Source organism: Dipteris shenzhenensis, chromosome 3 (genome assembly GCF_047967505.1).
Source record: "Dipteris shenzhenensis isolate YYH24624 ecotype China chromosome 3, Dip_SZ_1.0, whole genome shotgun sequence".
NCBI lineage: Eukaryota > Viridiplantae > Streptophyta > Polypodiopsida > Gleicheniales > Dipteridaceae > Dipteris > Dipteris shenzhenensis.
In genome coordinates, this window is record NC_141598.1 from 37,298,518 (window position 1) to 37,313,601 (window position 15,084).

The 15,084-nt window shown below is 43.3% G+C and overlaps 1 protein-coding gene across 1 annotated transcript in view; it reads left to right on the forward strand.

Annotated features, from left to right (window-relative positions):
- Positions 1–14,882, forward strand: part of ALA3 (aminophospholipid ATPase 3) — a 121,427-nt gene extending 106,545 nt beyond the window's left edge. Inside the window, exons 22-27 of the mRNA XM_087400971.1 lie at positions 3,675–3,914; positions 12,316–12,537; positions 12,690–12,857; positions 12,961–13,323; positions 13,415–13,521; positions 13,639–14,882. Coding sequence (XP_087257097.1) covers positions 3,675–3,914; positions 12,316–12,537; positions 12,690–12,857; positions 12,961–13,323; positions 13,415–13,521; positions 13,639–13,972 — 1,434 coding nt within the window. The 3' untranslated portion in view covers positions 13,973–14,882. The remainder of the gene's footprint in view (positions 1–3,674; positions 3,915–12,315; positions 12,538–12,689; positions 12,858–12,960; positions 13,324–13,414; positions 13,522–13,638) is intronic.
- Positions 14,883–15,084: the final 202 nt, after the last annotated feature.

The window sequence follows — 15,084 nt, forward strand, 5'->3', positions numbered from 1 at the left end:
CCCTCCAATGGGGAAGAGTGCCCTTGTGAGAGTACTTGTTTCTATTTCGACCTACATGCAAGGTGGGAGAGAGATGGCGGATGAATGCAATGTGGTAGAGAGAATGCTACGTGAGATTCACAATGAAAGGGCGATACCCTTTCATTAATGTCCCTTGAGATCACTCAAGTTCCATCTTCCCATTTGCACCTACCCTTATCCTATGACCCATGCACCTACCATTCAATGCACTCTAATGCACCCTTTCCCTTTCCTATTGCCCCTAGGACCTAGACACGTGGTGCACATCTTTATTACTAATTATTAGCCAATGTTACATAGTTTTGGCGGTACTATTTACACCGCTTGATCGATCATAAATACAAACATATAACTGCACCATCAAATTGGCGCCTAACAATAATAAGGTTCTAATGACTATTAATTAACTAAATAATCATTTCTCTTGTCATGACATTTGATCCCGAACCTTACCCCAAGCTCTGCATAACTCAGTTTCCTCACCCTGGGACTATTCACTAATCGCATTAGGCATCAAACCAGCCATGGTCTTTTGTTTCTTCCCCTTCTGATCACCTTTGCTTGCATTAGCCTTCTCCTCATTCCACTTTGGGCAATCCCGAGACACATGACCTGGTTCTTTGCATTTAAAACATTTCTTTTCCTCATAGAGAGTTTTTCGCTCCTCTAAACTCAAATGCGTAGCTGCCTTTTTTCTCGCCTCCCTGCAACAAACGCAGCCTTCTGATGATTAGTCTTCTTTTCTATTTTGGAAAATCAAAACTCAGATCTCTTGTCTATGTCATCCTTCTTAGATTCTTGCTTTTGTCCACTTTTGAACCCAGAAGTCCTCCCCTGCACCAAAGCATATGGTGTGCTAGCATTCTTGATAAGCTGAGACATATTGGAAACTTTAGTCTTCGTGCAGTAGTCTCTCAACTCCTTAGGCAGCCCGCAGCAATATTTCTCAACCTGCTCAGCGAAAGGAACAATCCGATAGGACCTAACAAGCAACAAGGCCACCCAAAACTCGCTGTTATACTCCTCTAAATTACGATAATTATTGGAATTCAGCTCATGCCAAGCAATCATGATATCCACCTCAAAAGTTGTGGTAAGCCACGTGGCTGAAAACACTTGTTTGAAACCTACCCATGTGTTTGGTGTCGTGTTTTGCTTAAGCATGGTGGTCCACCACTGAAGTGCATTCCCCTTTAGAAAACTTGCAGCCCAGCGTATTTTAGATGAGACCGTGAAATTCCCTCCTATGTAGGTTGCATCAAATTGCTGCAAAAAGGTCAAGGCCTTAAGTTTATCCTGCACCCCATTGAATGTCTCAAATTTTCACAGTTGTACAATCGCCTAGGGAGACATGCCTACGGCCGTACATCCTGGAGTTGTATACAGGAGCTGGAGCAAGCGCAGAGCAGTAGCAAGCAGGTGCAAGAGCAGCAGAAATAGGCAGGGAGAGCAAGAACAAACAATGAATTCAGCTCCAAGAGCTTCTGCAAACTAAGGATGCTCGAGAAGGGTGAGGGAGAGAGAGATGGTAGGTTGGGGGAAGCACATGCATTTGCATGCATGCCACTTGGACCTTCATTAAAGTCCTAACCACCATACCAAGGACAACGTTGGTTGTCCTTGGGCCCAACTTTAAAACCCTTCTAGGATGCCTATGCCTTGCCCCTAGGACCTAGTGGGTGCACTTAGGAATTGCCAACGTAGGGACTTCTGGGAAGTTTGCACTTCCTCTAGCTAACCCCTCATGGCCAAACCATTACTAGACTTAACCACGGTTAACCCTAGGTTGAGTTACAATAAACTTTACATCACTTTTCACGTCCCTGTGACTCTGTGTGTGTGTGTGTGTGTGTTGAGAGGGATCTTTCGTGCCTCATGCATGATTTATCTTCATATGGTTTGGCAACTAGGCTATAGATGGCTTTCCAAAACTCCACTACATGTGAAGATTGGCATCATATTTTATGGCCTGGGGAAATTGTTGTGCCTACTCAGCTTGTGCATCATCTTGGTAATCAAATAAAAATTGAGAGAGGGGCTTATTTGGAATCAACAAGAGGACAAGGCTCAGCTGATCCCAAAATTCAGCAAAAAATTCAATCGTTAAGCCATCCCAACTTGGAGATTTAGAGCGTCCTAACTTGGATAATGCCACTTTCAACTCTATATCTGTAAAAAGGAATTCCAGCATATGTCCATCCTGTTGAGAGAGAATTAGTCGAACGTTTTGTAAGAAAACCCTCCAGGCATCGTATGTACACACACGTGTGCATGGACGTGCACGTACATGTACACGTTTGTCTGTCTATGTGTGTATATGTATACATACACAACACATATAAATATAAATAAATTAATCTACATAATACATACATATATATGCTTACATAGATATATACACATATATCTACATCTACATCTGTGTGTGCATGTGTGTGTGTGGGCACGCATGCGCGCGCGTGTGTGTGTGTGATGGATTACTCTTCTGCTACCCTTCTGACTCACTGTCCGGTTTGGATTACTCTCAAAGCGCTGCTTGTGCCTCTTCTTCAACATCTTCCAACGCTTGCAGCTTTTTTGGGAAGGCCTCTTCATGTTCCGAGACAGGAGTTCTTGCAAGCCTCCCGTGATGTTCGCCTTTGCATTTTGTGGGATATGACGCAGCTCGTGCCATCTACTCTGGATCTTGATTTGGGATTTGCCCATCCGATGCGCATCAGGCTGCATTTTGCATCTTTCCCACTGCATGTTATCGGTGCCGACAGGTTGGTCATTTTGCACGTGATTGCCCTTCTACATCCAGGCCCATTCCTCCTGCCCCTTCTTCAGCTGTCAAGGTTACTCTCCCTTCTCCTCCGGTTTCTGCTATGGCTTCTTTGGAGAAGACTTCTACTGCTCTGAAGCACTACTGGAGGAAGGTTGATAAATCACAGGCACATCTTCCTCTTGCTGAAGAAGCTCAGGATTGCACCCTTGTTGAGCACCATCAGTTTCCTTCTACTTAGGATATGGTTGTACCCCTTGCAGAGGGGATTTTACAGGATGATATGCATGCTCTCTCTCAGGATGCTGCCCCTGCTCTTACTCAGGTTGATCCTCAGAATGAAGCTCAAATGCTAAATCCTGCTTTATCAGATGCAGCTTTTTCATCGGAAGATACAAATGTTGATTTAGCTTCTCTGCCTTTGATGCCTGTGCCAGAGTTTTCTTCTGTCCGGGATGCAGAAGTTCCTTTTTTACTGGAATCTTTTCATCCCATGTTACAACAGGTTTTTGACCCTCTGATTCAAAAATTTCGGGTACCAGCCTATATCAAGAAGAATCACAAGGGCAAAAAACAGCTTGTTTTTATTGATGGTGTGGTTTCATCACTGCATCAGTTTTTACAGAGCAACAATTTGAAGCTGGAGGATGCTGTGTTTGATCCTCCTCCAGCTTGATATGTAACTTTTTACTTGGCTACCTCATGACTTTTGCTCTGAGGTTTTACTTGTAAATTTTTTCCTTGTACTTATTGGTGGGTTTTTACCTCTTTTGAGGTTTCCCACACAGAAATATAAAGATTTCACTAAAAAAAAAAAGTGTGTGTGATGGTGATAGTTGTTCTTTGCAAAGTAAATCCTGTACATTGATCCTTGTTTTTTCTCTTCCAGGGTGATCCAATAGAGACTGCTCAGATGATTGAGGAGACAGTTGCATATAAGCTGAGTGAATCCTTACAACAAGCCTTAGAGAGTGAGCGGATGCGAACAGGTTTAGACCTGGCTTTGATAATTGATGGAAGGTGTCTTATGTATGCTCTTGATCCTCAGCTCCGTGGAACCTTGCTGAAACTATCTATGATGTGCAAAGCTGTCGTATGTTGTCGTGTTTCGCCTTTGCAGAAAGCACAGGTAAGAAACATTGAATTGACTATGATTTGATGGGTATTGATGATGTGTTGATGGCTGGCTTGGTGAGTCACGGAAAGGTGATTATTAAGAATGCAGTGCTGGGAAGGCCTGGAGGGAGTGCTGTTTAATGCCATAAATTTTGTTTGGTTGATAATAATATATTAAAGGTGGGGGTAGGTTGGGAAGAATTTTGTTTTCTGTTGTTTAGTGACAGGAACATATTGCAGAAAGTTTTCAAACCTATAATAGGTAGATTGGTAAATACATCTTTCTCGATGTTCAATAAACACACAAAAAATACCAAACTTTAAGACAGTGAAGGGTTTGACACCTTGAAAAACCTAGACTCTTTTTGGTTTCTCTGAGGTTCTAGATGCATGTGTCCCATTGGTGTCCAAGTTTTTGTGAGCTCCAATGAATTGGTGGCATGATCTCACGTACATGTATCTGATCTCTCCAATTTTTGGCTGCCATGAGCACACTGAATACTCTCTAAATCAGAGACGCATGGTGGTCTAAACTAAAGCTAGAGTGTAAACAATATCGTAGAAGGCCTTAAGACATATACAAAATTCTTTGCATGATCAAGCTGAGAGGAGTAATACTGGCAAGGGATCTGCCGAATTTCTGACACAACTGGGTCCAGCAAATTCCTCTAGGTTTTGAGTTAATGTTACCTAGTTTTGCAGAATATTTCGTATACTAGAATGGTGAGAGCCATCCTCATCACTACAGAATGAATTCCCTAGGAGCCTTCCTGCTTTGTAGAAGTAGCACGTTTAAATGGCTCATACATGGCATTTCAAATGAGCGTACTTATGAACGTGTGTTGGAAAATTATTACCTATTACTTGATAAAATCAACAGAGAGCATCAGACTTCTAATTATGGCTAGCTCCCAAATTGTGGTCACTCTCATGATAAAATGAGCAGCCGATCAAAATGTCCAAGATGTTAAATACATGGGCTCTTGGGTTGATGTCATTTGAATAGATCATGAGCTTGCATCAAATGCATGAAAGAGAACAGGGTGGAGGTTCACTAGACTGTGATGCCCAGCACAGACATAGACTGGTGGAATCAAAATATGCATACACTGAATTGCTGCAGTGTGAAAATACTTATCAGTGCTGACAAGCTCTCCTGAAGATGGAGAGTACACACATGGAAAATGCAGCAACTGAGCTGCAATCCAAAGCCTTATCTGACGAGGTGGGGAGGTGTGGGAGTAAAGCCAGGGAGTGGTTTCACATAGAAGCTACGGCCTTAGCCCTCTCATATGTGGTATCAATACAGCAAGCCCAATCCGAATGCAGGAGCATGGATGCAATACCAATATTGGTTGGCTTCCCTAGAGAGTGTGGTGAGTGCTGCATGCCTATGCAATACATGGTAATGCCACCTAGGCTAGGCTAATGTGGCACCCTTCCCTCCATCCATGGTGGATGCCTTAAAATTCTGTAACCACCACCAATGACACAATGCTATGGCATGGTACTTCTAGGACCTAAGTTCTAACTATAACTCTTTTGTAACCTTTAATAATCCGAACCATCAAATGACCCCAAGGGTGGTTCAGTAAACTAAATCCATAGTCCATCATTAATTTTTCTAACACTCCCTCTTGTTGAACCTTCTCGATAAGCAATCCATCATGTTTGAAATCTTCTCTTGCTTAATTTTGGCAAGAGATTTAGTTGGGATATTTGCCATTTGATCTTCTGTCTGACAATGTAATGGGTCTATTTCATTGCTAAAATCTTTTCATGTATAAAGTGGGGTTGCATCTGAATGTTCTTGGTCAAGCATGAATTACAGGATCTTTAGCATAGAGCTCTGTTATCCATGAATAAGGAAGTTGGAACTTCTTCTATAAGCCTAATATAACTTAGAATTCTCGTTAACTGGATTTTTTAAGCAGCAAGAAGTAATTTATTTCAATATAAACAAAATAAACCAAAGGTGGGAGAGTGCGAACTCTATCGCAGGCCTCTACAATATGAATAAAGGACTAGGGGGCTGGTCTTTGATGCCTCATCACTCTTAATGGAGTAACAAACAAGAACAATCCTAGGTCCCCATGAATGCTATTAATCTCTCTGGAGTGGCTACAGAGATCCTAGTGCATCTCTTCCATCGACTCCGGATAGTAAGAATGAGATCAGTTCAAATGTAAGCCAGTATATCAGCAGTAGATGCGTGTCCACCAATAACCTGAGCACATCTCGACATCATATCTGCCATAATGTATTGCTGGAAACCACCTTCCAAGCCGAGCCCCCGCCTGTGAAGAAGCCAGTGGGATGGGAAGAATAAATCCTGAGGCTCCATGGTGCTCAGATTTGAAGGGTCGTGTCCATAACACCTCTGTATGGTGAAGGCATGGTCACCTACCTGCTTTTGACTCATATAGAGCAAATCCACCAAAGCCTCTTTCCCAAAGAGGTCCTCCCCACATTAGAGTGGAGGACTCAGAGGTGATGTATGAAATAATATGAAAAGGCCTGTCAAACCACCCTGGCAATGGAACAATTCCACATATGATGCTTGCTTGATTCCTCTGCAAGCAGGCATCTCATACATAAGGAGGCTTGCCCATCTGTTGAAGCCAAGAGCCAATTGGAATACCTCTATGAATAAATAGCCAAAGAAATTATGAGACTATCTTGGCCCTCTTGAACCCCCAAAATGAGACCAAAAACTCAACATATGATACTCTGAAATTTTATGTGCCTACCAGCACTGAAAAGATGTGGGTTGATGATTTGTGGCTCTCTGCTGAATCTTTTAAATCCTCGTGGAATAGTAAAAGAATGGACCAGGAGAATTTGGAGTGGAAGATGGCCAAGATCACTTCCCTTGGTCCCAGTCCAACTCAGCAAGGGGCCTCCCCATAAATATCCAAAGCCTCCACTTGGGCTTAGCTGCAACTGTAGTATGGGACGGATCCAATGACCAAGCAGTCTGTAGACATCCTATGACTTGGTAGCCTGCAAGAAGTAGCCCATAGCCTCCATATCTTTTCCTTTTGTACTCAGCTGCAAAAAGGAAAAGATATGGAGCAAGGGGCATCCTTGTCTAACTGATTTGGGTAGCTGGACTGCAGGGCCCATCCTATTGGCCAACTTTCAGTATAAGGAGGATACCCATGAGATCCATCTATCACTGAAACCAAGTCTCCTCATGGCTCCCTCTAGGAAACTCTAGTCAACTCTGTCTTTTGCCATCTCAAAATCGAAAAGTACTCGCCTGTGCTCAATGTGTGGCCTCTCAAAACGTGAACACAATGTCCAAGATGCATCAAGGCCTATCTGATTGTCTTGAACATAGCGTCAGCTACAAAAAGGACAAGATATGAGCAAGGGGCATCCTTGTCTAACGGACTTGGGTAGTTGGAATGCAGGGCCTTGTGCTCCACATAACACAATCCTATTGGACGATTGTGAGTATAAGGAGGATATCCATGAGATCCATCTACCACTAAAACCAAGTCTCCTCATGGTTCCCTCGAGGAAACTCTAGTCAACTCTTTCTTTTACCATCTCAAAATCGAGAAGTAAGACTGCAATATCCTGTTGACTTGTCTGTGCCCAGTGTGTGGCCTCCCAAAAAGTGAACACATTGTCCAAGATGCAACGATCCTGCACAAGGCTTGTCTAAGTGTCTCTGACGATGTTTGGAAGAAGGGGTCTAAGGTGCAAAGCCCAAGTCTTAGCCAGGATCTTGTAGGTAGTCCCAAGAAAATGTAAGGGGTCTCCAATTCGTAAGAACTGTCTTGTGAATAAGACTAGCACACATGGGGTTGCCTAAAGGTCCAAGGTGGAGAGCCTTGAGAAAGAACCAGAAGGTGTGGTCTCATGATATCCCACAAGGTCCTGAAGAAAAGAGGAAACAAGCCGGCATCTATCCATTGGAAGCTCTTGCAATACATCTATAATGAGAGATCAATTTAGCATTTGACACATACTTGTCTTAGCTGACTTGTGGAACATGATCCCAAACCTCCTCCCTTGCACTAGCTATATCATCTATCATTGGATCTGCAATATAGCGAATAGAAAAGAAGCTAGATGTAATCTCCATGAGATGACAGGGGTTTGATTGTAATACTCTTGCATCATTTCTAAGTCTACGTAGGCTATCTGAAGAATATCTCTTAGTCCTAGTGCTTTGGAGCATTTGTTTGAAAGTTTGATGCGAGTAGAAGTGGAACTGAGCTATCCTACCCTGCAACTCCTCTAGTCCCTCCTATGTTGCAAATAGCTGATCTGTAAGGAAAAGTGAGTGCGGAAAACTCTATACCAAGCCTTACAATTTGGCTACCTTAGTCCTAATCCCTCCGCCTACTAACAAAACATGGCTTTGTGATTGTTAGAAACATGGTGTCTGTCTGAGAGAGAGAGAGAGAGAGAGAGAGAGAGAGAGAGAGAGAGAGAGGCTAGGGAGTGAGGAAGTAATACTCAAATGAAGACATAATGAAGGCTTTCATTCATTCATCAAGTGTATCAAGACAAGTGAAGTACAAGCCTTATGTAGGCTACTCACTCACACTCTAGCACCAGTGCATATGGGATAAGTCTTATGATGACACGTGGCACTCACACAAGACTCACACACATAAACTAGTACTAGATCACCTAGTACTACACACTAACACTTCACACCAACACACTCTTTGACTATGATATCTCCAACACCCCCCTTCAGAGCAAAGAGGTGTGAGACCCAACACGCAAGAGTAGACCGATCCCCCCTCCACCGCAATACTGCAAAGAGCAAGTCCATTTATCCAACACCTCCCGTGTGATAGTGACTTCTCAGTCAGCTTGCGACCGGCAAGGGCAAACCATACTCAAGGCAGAGAACGTTTAACTCAAACATAGAAATATTTTCATTCATTTTATGCATCACAAGGGCAGAGAACCCATGATCCTGAAGTAGCTACCGCACAAGAGTGTGCGCATCCTGATGCGAAGAGATATGTTGATGAAGAACCAAGCGAGGATGCCCTCGAATGATGTGTCAATGAAGTCCATAGGAGCAGCTACGAAGGGAGATCATGTCATGACTCTCAATGTGCTGATCGGAGAGGCACCGAATGTGAAATTTTTTTTTCAAATTTGAGTAATTATGCCCAAAGGAGGCAAAATGCCCAAATGAATGTACAAGATAGTAATGAAATTACATGATTTTTGAGAAATCCCCAAATGTCTACATGCAGGAGACTTCAATACATCTTAGGGCATGCAAAAAACAGAAATGCCCTAAAATTCGAAAATTAGGGTTTGGAAACTTTTGGGGCTTTTCAAAGTTTCTTGCAGGAGTGTGTTCTTGCAACACTCAAGAGCCTTTAAATCATAAAAGCCCTAAAAACTTTGGAAGATCTGAGCAGATATTGCAAAAATCAACTTTTAGGGTTTAGAGATCCGAAATCTGCATGGTGCAAGTCGTGGGCTGGAGTAGAGGCGAAGTCAGCAGTATTTCGTCTGTGGAGGGTACAATACGGAAGTACGGTAGATTAATGGGCTATTGTATAGTAGACCCGTACGGTGGCATAGTAGAAACGAGGTGGTAGCACAGTAATGGTATGGTGCTGTACGGACAGTCAGGAAGGAGTGTACGGTGGGACAGTGTGGCTGCACGACGTTGTACGGGCAGATGCGTACGGCAAGTCGTACGGTCAATCGTACGAGCGAACGATCAATCGTATGGTAGTTTGTACGATTGTACGACTGATTGTACGTCTGTACGGCTGCTTATGGTGAGGCTTCCGGACTGATGTTTGCAGCTGATGGTGAAGCTTCCGGGCTGATGGAGCAGCCGATGCATGCCTCATTTAATTATAGCAACCCTCTCTCTATAACACGAAGTGTTCTACACTGAACTTCATGTCCAAGCAATGGCTTCAGGAAAAAGACCGTTATGCTTACATTGTTTATCAGGTCCCTACCTGATTTCTTTCTTGATAACCAACACGAGATACAAAGGGAAGGAAGATGCAAGAAAGTATATTACAAGTTAAAACTAATAGAATAAATGGAAGACAACAATAAAAGCAGTTAAAGCTTGTGTGATTGTACCCCAAAAAAGAGGCGTGTATCATTACATAGCTGTAAGTGGATATTCTCGAACGTGTTCTGCTCTTTATGCTCCATCAATTCCACATCACTGTTGGAGATATCATAGTCAAAGAGTGTGTTGGTGTGAAGTGTTAGTGTGTAGTACTAGGTGATCTAGTACTAGTTTATGTGTGTGAGTGCCACGTGTCATCATGGGACTTATCCCATATGCTCTAGGTGCTAGAGTGTGAGTGAGTAGCCTACATAAGGCTTGTACTTCACTTGTCTTGATATACTTGATGAATGAATGAAAGCCTTCATTATGTCTTCATTTGAGTATTACTTCTTCACTCCCTAGCCTCTCTCTCTCTCTCTCTCTCTCTCTCTCCCCCTCACACCATGTCTCTAACATGGTATCAGAGCCACCTTCCATAGCTGCCACTTCATCCCTTCTTCCTGCAGCTTGCAGCCGCCTTATTTCCGCCTCCTTCCCTTGCAGCCCTTTGCACTCCTACCTGCCCACCTAGAATCTCCAATTGTGCACTCTAGAGGATTAGGGACCTCTTGACAAAAATGAATCTTATCTACCATGTGATTGAAGGGGGCACTGATGTGATGCGAAAACAAAGAAAAAAGGTGGGAATCATCATGCATGAAAGAAGATCAGTTTTGAGCTATCTACTTGTGAAGATGAGACCTATTCTTCCCTTGGTCAAATGTTCTATCATCCACATCCATCTGGGTAGAAATCTAGCTGTTCAATATTTCTCTGGTCAATAATCACAGAAGTAAGACCTCTCTCTCAGCCCCCCCGCCCCCCCTCAACACACACACACACTTTTGTTTTCAGTGAAATCTTTATATTTATGTGTGGGAAACCTCAAAAGAGGTAAAAACCCACCAATAAGTACAAGTAAAACCTCCGAGCAAAAGTCATGAGGTAACCAAGTAAAATATTACATATCAAGCTGGAGGAGAGTAATCCATTTACATATCAAAAGTATTCTGACTCACTGTCCGGTTTGGATTACTCTCACTGCAAAATGGAAACATGCAGTGTTGCAGAAGGATCGAAAAGTGGATCCCAGGGCATAACATAAGCAAAGAAACCCGCTCCAAGAACACCAACATCAGTAACAAGGCGCTCTATCACCTCAATCGAAGAGCACTGGGCATAGTAAAATCCTGCCTAGAAAGACAAAGGAAGAAATACAATCTAGACCCACTGCAACATCAGCCCAATGACGGAGCTGAGCTGATGATAAAACCCTGCCCATGAAGTAGAGGCAGACTCCAAATTGTTGAGCTTGTTGAAGACCAGAGACCAAAAGGGCAGAATCCAAGGAGCAAACAAGCGGGGAAGTCGATGAAGGAAATTCTGTGACAGAGGCAGAACACAATTGGCGAAGAAGACCCAGCTGGAGCGATGAAGAAGGGCCATCAGAACCATCCAGCTTTGCTGATTTGACGAGAGGAGAGGCAGGCAGACCACCATGCTTTCGGCGAAGAAATACCTGAGTAGGAGCAGAGGTAGAGGGAGGTGCCGAAGCAGAGAAAATAAAAGAAGGAGAAGGCTGCGCAGGGGACTCTGCAAGCTGTACGGTCGTCCGTACAGGCTGTACAGTCGACCGTACAGCCTGTATGGAAGCCCGTACAGCAGGGATGACTGACTGTACGGGAGAATCTTCAATGAACGGAGAACGTACGGGAGGTGGTACGGGCGGCAGTACGGAAGGCAGGCTGAGCGGAAGTGGTACGGAAGACGGAGCAGTCGACCGTACGGCCTGTACGGGCGACGGTACTGAAGGCAGGCTGAGCGTAGGAGGTACGGAAATCCGTACAGCTGACGGCAGCTGTACGGAAGGCGGAGCAGGCAGCATGGTCGTAGGAGGGGACTGCACGGACGTGAGCTGTACGGACGGGGTCAAGGAGGAAGACGAGGCGGGCTGTGCATAGGAGGAGATCTCCATTGCTCTCCAACGCCCACACACACACACACACACGCATGCACGCACGCACACACAAGTGGATACATTGTGTGCATGAGGGTGCACGCGTGCACACATGCCTGCGCACCTAGAGTCTAGGATGGAGGTGGACGTGTGTGTTGGGGGGCAGGGGGGATTTGTAGAGTAATTTGGTACAGTTGGTAATGTTCAATGTTATCTGCTACTCTTCACACATACATACACTCTGATCCATAGATGCATTGTGTGCATACGGGTGCACAAGTGCATGCATGCCTGTGCACATGCAGTGGAGGATGGAGGTGCGTGTGTGTTTTGGGGGTAGAGTAATTTGGTACAGTTGGTAACGTTCTAGCTTTCTTCTGTGCTGTGCAGGTTACTAGCCTAATTAGGGATGGTGCCAAAAAGATTACCCTCAGCATTGGTGATGGTGCGAATGATGTGAGCATGATTCAAGCTGCACATATTGGTGTGGGGATAAGTGGCTTGGAAGGAATGCAGGCTGTCATGGCTAGTGATTTCGCTATTGCACAATTTCGGTATTTAACAGATTTACTTCTCATTCATGGCCGGTGGTCATACATAAGAATCTCGAAGGTCTTATTTCTATTTTGTGCTCTTTGAAATACCTCACAGGAATTTACGTCAATTTGTGATTCTGACTGCTATTGTATCTAGTTATTATATTGGGAATTAAGTCTAGATAGATGTTTCGGACTCCAGATCTATAGTGATATCTATGTTGGCAGGTGGTTGCTTATTTCTTTTACAAGAACCTCGCCTTTACATTAACACAATTTTGGTTCAGCCTCTACACTGGCTTTTCGGGACAGCGGTTCTATGATGATTGGTTTCAGTCATTATACAATGTACTTTTTACTGCACTTCCTGTGATTGTAGTAGGGATTTTTGACAAGGTATGATCTCAACCTTTGAATATGGAGTGGCTATTGTGACCATTTCCTCACACTCAGCGGCAAGGTGAACTACTGACCATAAATGTGGCTTAAATATATGCAGGATGTGAATGCATCTCAATCAAAACAGTATCCTCATTTGTATAAAGCTGGAATAGAAAATGCGTTTTTCAAGTGGCAGGTCCTATCTGTGTGGGCTGTGGCTGCTGTCTACCAATCTGTTATATTTTTCTATTTCCCTACAAGGGCTGGAATGGGAGGTCAGAACAGTTCCAGCAGGACACTTGGCGTGTGGGATGTGAGCACTATGGCATTCACCTGTATAGTTATTACAGTCAACCTGCGGCTGTTGATGGCTTGCACTTTTGTGACAAAATGGCATTTGATAAGCATCATTGGCAGCATCGTCTCCTGGTTTATTTTTGTTTTCTTTTACTCAGGATTAAGGAACAAACTGGATAAACAGGTAATCATTTTAATATCATATTCTTGAACACAAGAAAGCATTAATAACCTTTGAATTCTTTTTCTGATCAAGCTTCTGGTCTGACGTTCAGGAGAATGTTTTTGGAGTCATTTTTATTTTGATGGGCACTTGGTATTTTTGGATTTTGATTCTGTTAGTGCCAATCACAGCACTCTTTGGAGACTTTGTCTTTCAAGGGTAAGCTCATAGGTTTACGTGAAGCATTCTCAAACATGAGTTCTCTATCTAACTTGAATGATCTAAATTCATGTGTTCCTGTTGGGAAAATGTTTCTGTATCATTTTTTGGAAACAGGATGCAGAGATGGTTCTCTCCTTATGATTACCAGATCATTCAGGAGTCGGACAAGGTTTCGGGTAGTCAAGTTGAGATGTGGTCAATGGCTGAGTCTCCACCTCATCTTACAGCAGAAGAGCAGCGAAGTTTTGCTTTGGCTCAGCTTCCTAGGGAAATGTCTAGACACACTGGGTATTCATTTGATTCTCCTTGCTTTGACTCTTTCTTTGCATCACAAGAGGGTGTTGCAACTCCACAGAGAGCTTGGGATGTGGCTCGTAGAGCTAGCATGAAACCACCAAGGCGGCTAACGAGTGAAAGCTCCCAGTACGATCACGATTTTTTGTTGTGATGCTTTTTGGCTTGGTTTGTATCAGTTGAGGCCTGTTGTATATAGATATTCTTTTGTAGTCCAGACTACAGAGCTGTAAGTTCTTTTTTTAAGACAGGTCAGAAATCCCTCTTTTTTAACCAACGAGGGTCCCCATGTAACTTTGGGTAGAGTCCTACATTCTTTTCAAAGTGAAGATTATCAATAAAATTGTAACCTACATGACTGTGACTATATGCTCTCATTTGTAGTGAGACACTTAAGATATTGCGGCTAGAAAGATGTATTATTGGCAATTATTTTCTATGCAAGCATAACGAAACCAATTCTTTGCTTGGAGCTGATGTTGTATGTGAGAGCCATTTGAAAGATCTCTTTGGCTGAACATGGATTGAAGATTGCCAAACTCACACCTCTGTAATCTTGAGAAGCTATGTTGAAGGATATACCAACTGCAGGCACAAAGTGCAATGCAGTTTTTGACAGTTTTTGATTATTATCACCACCAACAGGAGTTACGTTTTAGGCATCTTGGGCAAGGTGCTGCAGCAGAGGACTCTTCTGTCTATTGAAACTTACAGAGGATTATTTTTTGGGGAGCGATTGTGTGGTACGCAGAAAAATGAGACTTCAAGGCGATAGAAGGTGGTTGGGGTTGATATTGTGTTGTCACCTCCGAATCTAGTTGGCTATAAACTGCTATCCGAGTAAGAAAGTCTAAATAGAAGGTGGCTGTGCCTTGTTCTGGAGGAGGTTGTGAAACAAAGGTGGCGTTTGGATAAGTGATCTACACCAGAAAAGGCAGAAGTGTCCAAGGCACAACTACTCCAGAAATCGCATCATGAGTACCTTAGTGATGTGTGTGTTTGGCATTAGAACTGTCTTGGGGCTGGATTTTCCATGAAGAACACCAACAGACCAGTTGGCGAAGTCTGCCCTTGTAAGTACTATTAAAGTTTCTATTCTCAAGGAAGCCCTTTCTTTCTTTTTCAGTTGTTATGAGATTCATTATTGCTCATTTTTTTTTCAAAAAAGAGACTTCTATTAAGTATTAAAGAAAACCATTAGAGCAAGCTCCATACGGGAATACGGGATACACCATGCAATGCATGAAATGCTCAAGAGCCAAAAAG